Raw genomic sequence first — 14,521 nt, 5'->3', positions numbered from 1 at the left:
TTCCTGAAAGTCCCATCTCACCCCATGAAGGCCCATTCTCACATTCTTCTCCTTTGCAGATGAATGAATCTGAGAAACTCAGACCCATGTTATTCCTCCTCCTGCAGAGCAGGAACATCACAAATAAACCATCATCCGAAGGCCTGGGCCAGGACATTGGCTTTCAAACCTCCTGGAGACCATTATTGCTCCTGAATGTATCCATTTTATTAAACAATTTACTGTCAAGTAGAAATTAGAGGTTACAGAGCATAAGATCAGATCATTTCTATTCTGTGTGGGTGCTTATACTATGCTCATCCCCACAGGATGTGAGCATCCCCACCTATCAGTGGTGTAATATGCAGCCTGTTTGTTCTCTCATCCTTTCCTGGGGGAGAAGTGTGTGCAGTGCTGCGACAGGTTGAGCCCCCATTTCTGGGGTGCCACTGGATGTGCTGGGGTGCCACTGAGTGTGCCTGTCCCCCGCAGCCTGGGTTCCCACCCATACACTCTGTGCTGCTGTGTCAGGCTCTCAAACCCCCCTTTCAGCCACAAAGGTAGGGACACGCCCACCTCTAGAATCATCCTGAGTCTGCAATCAGCTCCTGTGGGAGAGCTCAGCACAGGGAATTGCCCAGCACTCTGGGACAGTTGCCAACTCTCCTGTGGGGAATTAACTTAAATGTAGGAGTTGATCAGCGGACATTCAGAGAGTCTTGAAAAATTATAATCAAATCCCATCACAATGTGGGAATCTTATCCCAGCCTCCTGCTCCACATGACTCTGTTCCAGGAATGGGATTTTATTCTCTGCTTTATAACCATTTCATACCCCCATTACATGGTGTAACAATGCTGCCCTTGGTGGGATCCAACTGAGAGTGCCAATTCAGGACAAATCGCTTAAAGCAAGAAACTTACAGCCCAGAGATGGGGTTTTTCCACCTCTGAGGCAAACCAAACTAGCTAGACTAAGAGGACTTTGCTCTCATCCCACTGGCTAACCACAAGTCACACAAGCAATTCCCTTAGACACTCCAGTTTCCCAGTATCACCCCCAGTACCACTTGTTATGGGGACAAATGGTTATGAAAACCAATACTCCAGTAAAAGAAAAATGGTTCTCTTGATCCCAAAGAACCAAGCCCCAGACCCAGGTCAATATACAAATCAGATCTTACCCACAAATCATGCTGTTGCCAGTCCTTTAGAATCTAAAATCTAAAGGATCAGAGGGGAAATCATGTTAGTCTGGATCTGTAAAAGCAGCAAAGAATCCTGTGGCACCTTATAGACTAACAGAGGTTTTGGAGCATGAACTTTCGTGGGTGAATACCCACTTCGTCAGATGCAACAGCTACACAATCGACCCATTGAAAGAAGGCAGATACGCCTTGTGACTCAGCCAGGTATGCAGGGACATCATGCATCTGATGAAGTGGGTATTCACCCACGAAAGCTCATGATCCAAAACCTCTGTTAGTCTATAAGGTGCCACAGGATTCTTTGCTGTTTTTACAAATCTAAAGGTTTATTCATAAAAGGAAAAAGATATAGATGAGAGTTAGAATTGGTTAAATGGAATCGATTACATACAGTAATGGCAAAGTTCTTGGTTCAGGCTTGTAGCAGTGATAGAATAAACTGCAGGTTCAAATCAAGTCTCTGGAACATCCCCTGCTGGGATGGGTCATTCAGTCCTTTGTTTAAAGCTTCAGTTTGTAGCAAAGTCTCTCCAGAGTTAAGAAGCAGGACTGAAGACAAGATGGAGGAGCTGCAGCAGCCTTTTATAGTCTCTTGCCATGTAGCCTCTTTCTTTCTTTGTTGCAAAGACAAGCACTGGGACACATGGCAACAAAAAACCTTAAAGTTCTGTCCATAGGCATGTCCCTGCATACCTTGCTGAGTCACAAGGCGTATTTGCCTTCTTTCAATGGGTCGATTGTGTAGCTGATAGTCCTTAATGGGCCACCAAGCAGGCTAGGCAGAGCTGACACCAACTTGTCTAGGGTGTCACCCAGAAGCCTAGCACAAGTTTGAAATATAGACAGTCTAGAGCCAACACTTACAACTTTAAATACAAAAATGGTACATGCACCCAGACAGCACAATCATAACCAGCCAATTGTAACCTTGTTTTAGACACCTTATTTGACCTCCTTTAGAGAAGATCTGGTGCCAGTAAAAGACCTTGGTTGCAACAATGATGTATATGGTCCCAGTTCATGTCAATAACATCACATGGACACTCCAGCCTGACCTGGTGCTCTGAGGTTCACGGGAATTGGCAAAGACGTTATTCACTTGGCCCTTCCCTAGTCAGGGCACTTCAAGGATGTCTTGCCAGTGTGGATTCTCTGATGTTTAGTAAGGTGTGAGCTACACCGGTATGTTTTCCCACAGGTTAGGCACTTATAGGGCCTCTCTCCCGTGTGCACTCTCTGGTGTACAATAAGTGCTGATGGTACTCGGAAACTTGTCCCACACTCCAGACATTTATAGGGTTTCTCTCCTGTGTGTACTCTCTGGTGTACAAGAAGGTCTGAGCTCTCGCCAAAGCTTTTCCCACAATCACAGCATTTGAAGGGTTTCTCTCCTGTGTGTACCCGCCGATGCCTGCTAAAGATTGAACTGTCACTGAATGTTTTTTGGCACTCAGGGCATTTATAAGGTTTCTCTCCAGTGTGTTTTCTCTGATGTGTGGTAAGAGCTGAACTGTATCGGAAGCTTTTCCCACAGGTCAGACATGTATAGGGTTTTTCTCCTGTGTGGATCTTCTGGTGTTGATTGAAATGTGATTTATCACTGAAGCTTTTCCCACAGGTCACGCACGTATAGGGCTTTTCTCCCGTGTGGATTCTCTGGTGTCTAATAACTTGTGAGAGCTGAACAAAGCTGAGCCCACACATGGGGCACATATAGGGCTTCTCTCCTGTGTGGAGTCTTTGATGGTTAATGAGCGTCGTACTCTGAGAGAAGCTTTTCCCACACTCAGCACATCTATAGCGTTTTTCTTCCATGTGGATTGTCTGCTGAGTAATATGGGCTGAACTCCCAGGGAAGCTATTCCCACAGTCACCAAACATACTGGGTCTGTCTCCCGTGAGGATTCTCTGCTGGGCAGTTTCTTTGATTTTTCCAACCCCTCTGCTCTGGTGAGCTGATTCACACTGTCTCTGCCCTGGCTCTTTTCCCGGGTGCCCGTATGGCCTGGGCTGCGTCTCCTAGGATCTCCCCAAACTGTCCTGTGTGGGTCCCCCTGCTCCAGACTCCCAGCTGAGGATTCTCCCCCTCGGTCTCACTCACCGACACAGAGATAATCCAGTTCAGAGTCACGCCCTCTGCTGCAGAAAAAAAGGGACAAACCAAAAGGGGAGTGGGAAAGGGGAAACACACCAAACAACTGCCCCCAAATCCTTCCCCAGAGAGAGAAAGGAGGGAACCAATTCTGTCACCACATTCCCATCTGAATAGTTTGGAGAGAGTTTGTTTCTACATGGGTACACAGGATTGGTGAAAATTCAGAACTGGCATTTGCCATGAGGGGGTAAAACACGGTTTCTGAGCCACTTTTGCCAATTCCTGACCTCTGCGGGCGTCTCTCAGTAACTCTCTTTCCTCCTCTCCCTGGAGATTGGGGCTTTACAGCTCCTCCCTTCACTCCTGCCAGGAGATCACTTCAGCTCTGGAAATGGGAACTCTTACTTGGGGTCAAGCAAACAAATGAGCAACATGAAGTTAGGGGCCAACAATCAGTTATCACAATAAGTGAATTGAGTTTCAAAATGCTGAGCCTGCAACCCTGGGGTTCGGCTCTGAGTGTCCAGAGCTACTGATAGACTCATAGACTTTAAGGTCAGAAGGAACCATTATAATCATCTAGTCTGACTTCCTGCACAATGCAGGCCACAGAATCTCACCCACCCACTCCTGTAACAACCCCCTAACCTATGTCTGAGTTACTGAAGTCTTCAAATTGTGGGGTGAAGATCTCAAGCTGCAGAGAATCCTCCAGCAAGAGACCCGTGCCCCATGCTGCAGAGGAAGGCGAAAAACTTCCAGGGCCTCTGCCAATCTGCCCTGGAGGAAAATTCCTTCCTGACCTCAAATATGGCAATCAGTTAAACCCTGAGCATGTGGGCAAGACTCACCAGCCAGCACCCAAGAAAGAATTCTCTGTAGTAACTCAGATCTCACCCATCTAACATCCCAATACAGACCACTGGGCATACTTACCTGCTGATAATCAAAGATCAATTGCCAAATTAATTGCCAAAATTAGGCTATCCCATCATACCATCCCCTCCATAAACTTATCAAGCTTAGTCTTAAAGCCAGATATGTCTTTTGCCCCCACTACTCCCCTTGGAAGGCTGTTCCAGAATTTTGCTCCTCTAATGGTTAGAAACCTTCATATAATTTCAAGTCTAAACTTCCCAGTGTCCAGTTTATATCCATTTGTTCTTGTGTCCACACTGGTACTAAGCTTAAATAATTCCTCTCCCTCCCTAATATTTATCCCTCTGATATATTTATAAAGAGCAATCATATCCCCCCTCAACCATTTTTTGGTTAGGCTAAACAAGCCAAGCTCTTTGAGACTCCTTTCATATGACAAGTTTTCCATTCCTCGGATCGTCCTAGGAGCCCTTCTCTGTACCTGTTCCAGTTTGAATTCATCCTTTTTAAACATGGGAGACCAGAACTGCACACAGTATTCCAGGTGGGGTCTCACCAGCGCCTTATATAACGGTACTAACACCTCCTTATCTTTGCTGGAAATACCTCACCTGATGCATCCTAAAACCACACTAGCTTTTTTAATGGCCATATCACACTGGCGGCTCATAGTCATCCTGTGATCTACCAATACTCCGAGGTCCTTCTCCTCCTCTGTTACTTCCAACTGATGTGTCCCCAATTTATAACTAACATTCTTGTTATTAATCCCTAAATGCATGATCTTGCACTTTTTACTATTAAATTTCATCCTATTACCATTACTCCAGTTTACAAGGTCATCCAGATCTTCCTGTAGGATATCCCACTCCTTCTCTGTGTTAGCAATTCCTCCCAGCTTTGTGTCATCCACAAACTTTATTAGCACATTCCCGCTTTTCGTGCCAAGGTCAGTAATAAAAAGATTAAATAAGATTGACCCCAAAACTGATCCCTGAGGAACTCCACTAGTAACCTCCCAACAGCCTGATAGTTCACCTTTCAGTATGACCCGTTGTACTCTCCCCTTTAACCAGTTCCTCATCCACCTTTCAATTTTCATATTGATCCCCATCTTTTCCAATTTAACTAATAATTCCCCATGTGGAACCGTATCAAATGCCTTACTGAAATTGAGGTAAATTAGATCCACTGTGTTTCCTTTGTCTAAAAAATCTGTTACCTTCTCAAAGATGATCAGGTTGGTTTGGCACGATCTACCTTTTGTAAAACCCTGTTGTATTTTGTCCCAATTACCACTTATTCTGCTGCCTGAATATGGATTTGGAAATGTACTTTTAGGGTCCTGTAATTAAAGTGCTAGGCCTTGGTCACGTGTTTATAGCACAGACCCTGCCCCTGCCATCGGGAATAAATCTGTGAGACATCTGTAGATCTAGCTAGTAACAGAGATTTAATAAAGTCAGTGATGCCGCTCAGTTGGCTAAAGACACCCATGTGTGGAAATGTTGGCAAAATCAAATCCTAAGTTAATAAACAAAACTTACCAAATGGAAGAAGAAAACAGTGTGTGTACAGAAAGGAGAGTTATTCAACCCTCAGCAAACACACATCACAGGTCATTTTTAACCAGAGCTGAGAGACGAGACTGTCTGACTAGGAATTCTCTCTGCGTTAAATGAAAAGTTACCAGCTTAAATTCTTCCGCTACTGAATTAGTTCAAAAGTTGAAAACACTTTTAAAAACTTATGGTAAATGGGTCATTTCCCCCTTGCTCAAAATGAGGCTAAGTGGGACTTTTTAATCTGCTTCCAAAACAAACTCGCTCTGGACAGAGACTTCCTACTCTGAAGATGAACATGGGCACTGCTGCCAGATGAGCTCAGAGCCAAGGTCCATCCAGTGACTTTCAGCACTTTGTAAGCAACTGAAAGGAATACAATTGTGCAGCCAAACACCAGAATCAAAGCAGCCGCTCTGGGCAGGGGTGTAGGGATCGGTCCTGGCTGGCAGGCCACCAGAAACCGCCCCTGCAAAACCCCCTTTTGCCTTTGCCACAGAATGCTGATTTGTCTTAGAATGCTGACTCCATATTATCACAAGATTAGGAAAGTACCGCACGCTCTGCCCACATGCACTGGGTGAGGGGACGAGAGGAAGAAAGAGTCCTCCACCAATGCGAAATAAGTAAACAAGGCTGTAAGCTATGCATGACGCTGTAACTGAAAGAATAAAAAGGTTGCCACACCTCACGGCGGCGCGCTCTCCTGATCACACAAGCTGTCTGCGTCTGGTTCCTTCCCGCATCTGGTGACCCCGACGTGATTCCAGCCCTCCGTACCCACCGGCCGGTCGAGCCGTGGTGCACCTCAGTGCGTCTTTGCGCACTCCCTCGTGAGTATGGGGGGGGACTTGTCCGTGCAACAGAAGGCTCATGCAAAAGAGCTGGTTAAGTTACTCAAGGTAACTGGTCGCATAACAGCAGCACAGCAACATGTGGAGGCTTTGCTCCATGTTATAGAGGTTAAATGCCCTTGGTACCCCGAGAGCGGGTCTCTCGAGGTTTCTGACTGGCAAAAGATAGGCGAACGGCTTCGAAAAGAGCCGCGAGCGCCCATCCAACACATCTTGCTGTGGCAACGCTGCTCAGAGGCAATCGGGCACTTGTGGAAGGAGGCGCCCCCGCTTGCCTCTCCCACCCCTGCCCCAACTTCATCCCAGGTCACGGAACCTACATCCCCTTGTCCTCCCCTTAAGGCGACGGCTCCCAGTCCTACCCTCTCTGATCCCCCATTGCCGCCGCCTCCTTCTCCTTCCCCTTCGCCCTCGCCGGCTCAGAGCGCGGTGCAAGCCGCTCTCCAGCAGGCGATGGCGACAGGAGATTCCCCCTTGTTGGGGGAATGGGAGGGAGAACTCCCAGCCCTTTATCCAGTTAATTATAGCTTAAACGAGGCCAGGGAAACCGTTGCTACACATAGCCCATTGCCATTCAAAGTTATTTACGAACTAAATAACGGGATCCGCCAATCCGGCATTAAGTCCACTTATGCGGAGGGTCTCGTTGAGGCAATAGGCACAATTTATACCATGATACCGACAGACTGGAAACACCTGTTCCGAATGATCTTATCTCCCGCCCAATATTGTGTGTGGGACAGTGAGTTCCGGGCTGCAGCAGTGGCCTGCTCCTCTGCGGCAAACATTCCTGACCAAATTTATGGGTCGGGACAGTTTGCAGAGGTGGAGGCACAAATAGTACTCCCAAAAGAATCCTTCCAACGCACCGCACTCTGCGTCATGCGAGCGTTTCGTCGCGTCCCCGCGACTGGCAAGCCCTTGTCGTCATTTACCAGCATTAGGCAAGGGTCTTCTGAGCCATTCCACCAGTTTGTAGATAGATTAAAAGAAGCCATTGCCCGACAAATTGATAACCCAGAAGCCCAAGAAGAGCTCATTCGTCGGCTGTCGGCAGAGCAGGCTAATGCCGATTGTCGCCGCATTCTCCAAGCAGTCATTCACCGCGCGCAGTACTCTTTGGCGGACATGATCCAGGCTTGTGCCGAGGTGGGAACACAAACCCACGCCATGGCATTGCTTGCCGGAGCCTTGCGCACCGGCAACAAACCTCTGGGCAATTGTTTTAATTGCAACAAGCCAGGCCATTTTCGCCGAGAGTGCCGGGCGCCGGGGGGAGGAGCTAGCCGCGAGCGGGGACAACCACCAGGAGGAGGGGGTGGAACCCGCCCGAACAAAAAATGCCCCAAGTGTAACAAAGGCTTCCATTGGGCTAATCAGTGCCGCTCTACCCCCTCGGGAAACTCCCAGTCGGGCTCCCCTCGGGCCCCGGTCTAACCGAGGGAGAGAGCGGTTTCCCTCCCCCTGCCACCTCTGGCAGTGCGGGTATCGATCTGGAAAACGCACAAGACATGAATTCTCAGCTCCCCGGGGAGGTACTCCTAATGCCCACTCAACTTCGGGGCCCCCTCCCTCCTGGAACGGTGGGGCTTGTGCTCCCCCGTTCTTCCGCTCACTATAAAGGCATTATGACCGTCCCAGGGGTCATTGATGCTGATTATACTGGTACCATCTATGCCCAATATTGGGGACAGCTTCCGCTGTCCCTCAAGAAAGGGGAGTCCTGGTCCCAATTGTTATTGCTTCCTTACCATTGTCCTGCAGTTTCCCTACAGGAACGCACAGGGGGATTTGGCTCCACACGCGCTGACCCCCTGCAACCTACCACCGGCGAAAAGGTAACACCTGACTCAACTTACCACCCTCAGGTCGCCGCCGTGCTCCAACACATACACAATCGTAAGCCTACCTGTTCTTATCAGATCCACGGTAAGGTTTTGACGGGGCTCTTAGACACTGGGGCTGACGTCTCAGTAATAGCAGATAAGGAGTGGGACCCCTCCTGGCCCTCCGAAGTAGCCCCTTCGGTGTGGGGTGTTGGAGGTAGCCAAGCCTCCAAGCGAAGCAGCAACTGGCTACCTGTGGTGGACCCTGCCACACAGCTAACAGTAGCTCAAATTAAACCCTGTATTCTTCCCATTGGGTTTAACTTGTGGGGCCGAGATCTCCTTTCTCAGTTAGGAGCTACGCTTGTACTTCCTTAAACTCATGCACCCATATCACAATCATTATTACAACGAAAGCTGGCCTGAGACCGAGGTTTATACGGCTTTTGTTAGCCCCCTCCTTAATAATGGCATACACTGCGGTGACTCCGATCCAACTGCACAAAATGCCTATAGAGTAATATGTGACCCCTCTTACCGCAACCGGTTGTTTGTCCGACGCTCTTACTCACAAACCTCCTGCTCTGCGGCCCTACGCCCATTTCTGTATATTCGACAAATAGGGGGCCACTTTGAAGTATACTTTATAACCACCAATCCGGCCGCCCAGCCGCCTGCGGCGTTTTATGAGGAGGAGTACGGCGAGGACCGTGACTGGTGCCAAGCCTTAAGTACCCTACCTCCCGACTGGGATCAGTTGGACCAACATTATCGTGAATTCTCTCTTTATCCACCCATTTAATTAAGGTAATTTTCTCTGCCTTCATATGGCAGCTGCTTCCACCGCCTTAGCCCTCTCTTGGAAACCTCATTCCCCTGTTTGGGTGGAACAGTGGCCCCTCCCCGCCGAAAAACTGGCCGCACTCAATGCCTTAGTTCAAGAACAATGTACAGCCCGACACCTTGAACCCACCACCAGTCCCTATAATACCCCTGTTTTCGTAATAAGAAAAAAGTCAGGGAAATGGCGGCTACTGCATGATTTGCGAGCCATCAATAAAATCCTAGAGCCCATGGGCCCCCTGCAATGCGGCTCCCCAAATCCGAATCTTATCCCCCAAGGTTTCCAGCTGGCAGTAATTGATTTGAAGGATTGTTTTTTCTCCATCCCACTCCAAAACCAAGATAAAAAGTATTTTGCTTTTACAGTTCCTGTTCTTAATAATTCTTGCCCAACTCAACGTTATCAGTGGACTGTTCTCCCTCAAGGCATGCTTAATAGCCCCACCTTGTGTCAGCATTATGTAAACACTGCCCTAACCCCATTTCGGCAAAAGTTCCCCTCTCTCCTTGTTTACCATTATATGGATGACATCTTGGTTGCCGCCCCTGTCCTCCCGAAGGAGTGGCTTAGTCATTTAACCTCTTCTCTGCAGGGTTACGGGCTACAAATTGCCCCTGAAAAGGTTCAGATTCATGAACCCTTTCAATATTTGGGCCATAAGCTTCACGCCACCTACTCCGTACCAATCCTTCCTTCTCTTCACCTTCCCAACCCCGTTACTTATGTGGTTTTACAACAGCTTTTGGGAGCTATTAATTGGCTCCGCCCCTATTATCAAATTACCACTCAGACACTGCGTCCCCTCTTTATGGCCCTCACTCAAGGTAAACATCCCTCAGATTTTATTACCCTTTCTACCGAACAATTGGCTGTTTTAACTGCATTAAATCAGCTTTTAGCCCAACGTTGGGTGGATCGTGCCTGCGAGAATGTGCCACCAAAATTAATCTGTCTCTGTGACACCCTGCAGCCCTGCGCCATTGTGGCTCAGGAGCCTACTGCTGCTCCGCTACACATTCTTGAATGGCTTTACCTCCCACATTCTCCTCCTAATACCTTGTCCCCCTTGGAGCTCATGATTGCCCAGCTCATTACCAAAGGCCGACACCGTTGCCGCGCCCTTTTTGCACTAGACCCTGTGGAAATTGTCCTTCCTCTCCCACTGCGCAGCACCGAATCAGCCCTTGCTTTTTCTGATGCCCTACAACTGGCTTTAGCAGGTTTTGTGGGTTCTCTTTCCTATCACACTAGCAAGGACCCCCGCTTACATGCCATTCGTCACATTCCCACTAAGTTTCGTAACCTTTGCCAACATACCCCCATAGCTAATGCACTTACAGTTTTTACTGATGGCAGCCCCACCCGCGGTGTGGTTTCCTGGCGTTCTGACACACAATGGCATTCAAAATTTACTACTCCCCAAACCAGCCCCCAGCGAGCAGAACTTGCTGCTCTCTGCTTAGCCTTTTCTCACTTCCCCAATATTCCACTTAATGTTATTACAGACAGTCTTTATGTTGCAAATGTTGGTACTGCTATAGCTGGAAGTTATGTTACTCCACTCATGGAGCGGTCACTCCTTGCCCTATTCCTTACCCTCCAGCAATTGTTACGTGCCCGGACCCATCCATTCTTCATTGCACACATCCGTAGCCACCTCCCCCTCCCCGGGATGTTGTCTGAAGGCAACGCTTATGCTGATGCACAAGTGCGCATTTCCTGGGTTCACTCCCCTACCTCCAGCCACGCCTTTCATCATCAAAATGCTAAAGCACTTGCGCACCAATTCTCCATCCCATTGGACGAAGCTAAGGCTGTTGTCCAACAATGCCCGCAATGTTCCTCCCTTCATTCCTACCCTCCCACTGGCGTTAACCCCCGCGGCCTCGGTGCCAATCAACTTTGGCAGATGGATGTCACACGTTTTCCCCCTTTTTCCCCTTGGAATTTTCTTCATGTTACTGTTGACACTTACTCAGGTTACCTTTGGGCTACACCCCATAAAGGAGAACGTGTTCGACACGTTATCAATCATTTTGTTCGTTGCTTTTCCGTTATGGGCATCCCAGCCAAGCTCAAAACAGATAATGGGCCTGCATACTGTTCTCAGCAATTTGCTGCATTTTGCTCCCGTTGGGGCGTTGTGCACACCTTTGGCATCCCCTACAATTCACAGGGCCAGGCCATTGTGGAACGTGCCAACCGCACCTTAAAAACAGCTCTCCTCCAACAAAAAACAAAAGAGGGAATTCCGCCCACCTTGCCAGATAAGGAGGAGTGGTTGGCACACGTCTTATATACAATCAATCATTTAAATCTTGTTTTTGATGGTACCCATTATGTTTCCCGCTTACAAAAACATTTTAGGTGCAAAGAAGAACTCCCCGCCCCAAAAGTGACGTATCGGCAACTCCCCGGCACTACGTGGAGTGCCCCAGTTCCGCTGATAACCTGGGGGCGGGGATACGCGGCCGTCAGCACGCCACAAGGACTGGTGTGGGTTCCAGCTCGTTACATACGTCCGTGGAAGGAGGACCCCACTTGCAACCCACAGCATGGCATGGCACCAGGGCCTTAACAATCCTATTCCCAACTTTAATTCGTTAGTGACCACAACAGTGATTCTGTCTCACGAGCGACGCCGTGGTCCACCCAATGCTCCAGTGACGTGGGGGCAAATAAAGTCCCTCTCCCGGCAAGCTGAACACCTGCTAGAACAACAAGATAAGGAGAAGTCCCCAGAAAACTTGTTGCTTGCCCTTATTACTTGTTTGCATGCTAATTCTTGTATTTTATTGAGCATAATGATATTTGCTGTTTGTCTGCCCTTGGGATCCGGGGCAACACATTCCCCCTATTCCCCAGCTACTAATGTATGGGAGGTTCTGGCTCTTTCTATTAACCGTACTGATTTTTGCCTTTCCCAGCAAACAGCAGTAGGACAATTACTTGGTACATGCCTTATCCCAGTTTGCCATAATGCCAATGAGATAGAAAATAGTACTTGGTTTTACTCCAGCTTAGAAAGCAACACCACAATTAAGAATTTGGGCTTTTCAGCTTATCATAATTGGGGACCCCAGTCCCAACGTCTTCCAGATGGGGCTGTTCAGTTGCTTACCCCTTATGTTGCTGATTTAAATGCTAGCTGTGCACGTATGACCAATTGCACAGCACACACCTGTGTCACTCTCCCTGCCACCCCCCTTAATTGTTCCAGGCCATATAACATTTCTTATCTTTACAAGCACATAAAATTGCCCCCTGGGTGGTTTTGGACATGCACTGACCGGACCTTTAACTATATCCCAGCTAATCTTACTGATGGCACCTATTGCTGCATTAGCCGTCTGTCCCTCATTTTTATCCCCCGGTCTGAGCATACACCACGAGCAAAGCGTTCATACACTCAGCTATCAGCTGACTGCAACTCCAAAGTCGATCTCCTGTCCAAAACTGAATATGTGGCTCTGGCTGCTTCTTTGGTTGGTATACCTGGTTTAACAATTATGAATAGCAAAAATCTTAATCGGTTAGCCTGTTCAGCAGCTAAAGCTCTTAATGCCACGTCTATTGCCGTGGCATTGCTTAATGAGGAACAAATGCAGTTACGCCATGGTATTTTGCAAAATAGAGCTGCTATTGATTATCTTTTGCTTTTACATCATTATGGCTGTGAAAAAGTTAATGATATGTGTTGTTTTAATATTTCTGATCATTCTCATGCTATTGAAAATCAATTAGCCATTATTAAGAATCTTACTGCTCAAATTCAAATTGACAATGACCCATTTTCCTCCTGGTGGGACTGGCTGGCTAGCTGGCTGCCAGGATGGGGTTGGCTACATCAGCTAATAACCTACGGAGGACTCTGCCTCTTATTCCTCGTGCTCACCTGCTGTGGCATTCAGTGCATTCCCTCCTTAATTTCATTGTGCACCCAAGGGTGCCCATGGTCCAAACAAAAGCCTGCCTTTTCCCTTTAAAAAACAAAAGGTGGAGATGTAGGGATCGGTCCTGGCTGGCAGGCCACCAGAAACCGCCCCTGCAAAACCCCCTTTTGCCTTTGCCACAGAATGCTGATTTGTCTTAGAATGCTGACTCCATATTATCACAAGATTAGGAAAGTACCGCACGCTCTGCCCACATGCACTGGGTGAGGGGACGAGAGGAAGAAAGAGTCCTCCACCAATGCGAAATAAGTAAACAAGGCTGTAAGCTATGCATGACGCTGTAACTGAAAGAATAAAAAGGTTGCCACACCTCACGGCGGCGCGCTCTCCTGATCACACAAGCTGTCTGCGTCTGGTTCCTTCCCGCACAGGGGCAGCTCCAGACATTTCGCCCCCCAAGCATGGCGGCATGCCGCGGGGGGGCGCTCTGCAGGTCGCCGGCCCGAGGCTCCGGTGGACCTCCCGCAAAGCACCCGGCAGAGCGCCCCCCGCTGCATGCCGCCCCAAGCACGCGCTTGGCGTGCTGAGGCCTGGAGCCGCCCCTGGCTCTGGGGATCCCCCGACTCTGTCCCCAGGGCAGCCGCAGAGGCAGGAACTGGCTTTTCTTCTCCCTGCGCCTCCCCTTCCCCCCAGGACAGGCGCTGCCCCGGGGGGGCTGCAGGGAATGGGGCTGGGCAGGGCTGGGAGCCAGGAACCTCCCTCCCGCCCCGGCTCCTGCTGGTCTCTGCCCCCTCGGGCTGGGAGACTCGGGCCCTGGCCCAGCCCGGTCGCTCTCCCGGGGCTGGCTCGGCTCCTGCAGGCCCGGGGGAGGGGGGAGGGGGGAGGGGAGCAGCAGCTCTGGGACTCGCAGCCCCCCCGGAGCGGAGCTAGGGCGGGGAGGGGCCGTTCTTGCAAAGTCACTTCCCTTCCCCCGGGGCCCTCTCACCTGCAGGCTCGGCCCGGGCTCGGCTCACAATGGAGGCGGCGGCGGCGGCGGCAGCGTGTGACCCGGGAAGTCCAGCCCCGGAATTGCTGAGAGCCGCCCCCGCCCTTAGCGACAGGCAGAGCCCTAGAGTCAGTAGCGGGTACCGCTCCTTCCAGCCCCGATCGTGCGTGTGTGTAACCTGCTCCCCCCGGGATCGGCTGGGGGGGGCGCAGTAACAGCTGCTGAAGCCGCGCCCCCCCGCGCTGCCCTCACTTGCCAGCCCCTCCCGCTCCCCGCAGCTGCCGAGGCGGATCAAATGGGGCGGCAGGGAGGGTCCCAGGGGGAACAGGGTGCGTGACTCTCGGAGCAGCCATAGTAAAAGCTGCGTGATGCGGGTACTTGGTTGTGAGTGACACG

The 14,521-nt window shown here is 49.6% G+C and overlaps 2 protein-coding genes across 4 annotated transcripts; one reads left to right on the top strand and one right to left on the bottom strand.

Moving 5' to 3' along the window:
- Positions 1-1,734: 1,734 nt before the first annotated feature.
- LOC115659461 (zinc finger protein 3-like) lies at positions 1,735-14,320 on the bottom strand. Of its 2 annotated transcripts, none has more exons than XM_030579629.1 (2): positions 14,126-14,320; positions 1,735-3,326 (listed from the first exon to the last, which is right to left on the bottom strand). In XM_030579629.1, the coding sequence occupies exon 2, from the start codon at positions 3,066-3,068 to the stop codon at positions 2,298-2,300; it is 771 nt and encodes a 256-aa protein (XP_030435489.1). In that variant the 5' UTR covers positions 3,069-3,326; positions 14,126-14,320; the 3' UTR covers positions 1,735-2,297. The 2 variants fall into 2 exon arrangements, with proteins under 2 accessions (XP_030435489.1, XP_030435490.1); XM_030579630.1 differs by lacking the exon at positions 14,126-14,320 and adding an exon at positions 5,709-5,912.
- Positions 6,672-11,703, top strand: LOC115659460 (endogenous retrovirus group K member 9 Gag polyprotein-like). Of its 2 annotated transcripts, none has more exons than XM_030579628.1 (2): positions 6,672-8,476; positions 11,615-11,703. In XM_030579628.1, the coding sequence occupies exon 1, from the start codon at positions 7,031-7,033 to the stop codon at positions 8,012-8,014; it is 984 nt and encodes a 327-aa protein (XP_030435488.1). In that variant the 5' UTR covers positions 6,672-7,030; the 3' UTR covers positions 8,015-8,476; positions 11,615-11,703. The 2 variants fall into 2 exon arrangements, with proteins under 2 accessions (XP_030435488.1, XP_030435487.1); XM_030579627.1 differs by having other exon boundaries at positions 6,672-8,506; positions 11,615-11,702.
- Positions 14,321-14,521: the final 201 nt, after the last annotated feature.

Source organism: Gopherus evgoodei, chromosome 11, assembly GCF_007399415.2.
Source record: "Gopherus evgoodei ecotype Sinaloan lineage chromosome 11, rGopEvg1_v1.p, whole genome shotgun sequence".
NCBI classification, from domain to species: domain Eukaryota; kingdom Metazoa; phylum Chordata; order Testudines; family Testudinidae; genus Gopherus; species Gopherus evgoodei.
Note: the sequence above shows the minus strand (reverse complement) of the source record. Positions and strands in the feature narration are given on the sequence as shown.

What these genes read in the sequence shown, in the direction of transcription:
- LOC115659461 (XM_030579629.1), bottom strand. Translation starts at nt 3,068, where the DNA reads ATGTTTGGTGACTGTGGGAATAGCTTCCCTGGGAGTTCAGCCCATATT.
- LOC115659460 (XM_030579628.1), top strand. Translation starts at nt 7,031, where the DNA reads ATGGCGACAGGAGATTCCCCCTTGTTGGGGGAATGGGAGGGAGAACTC.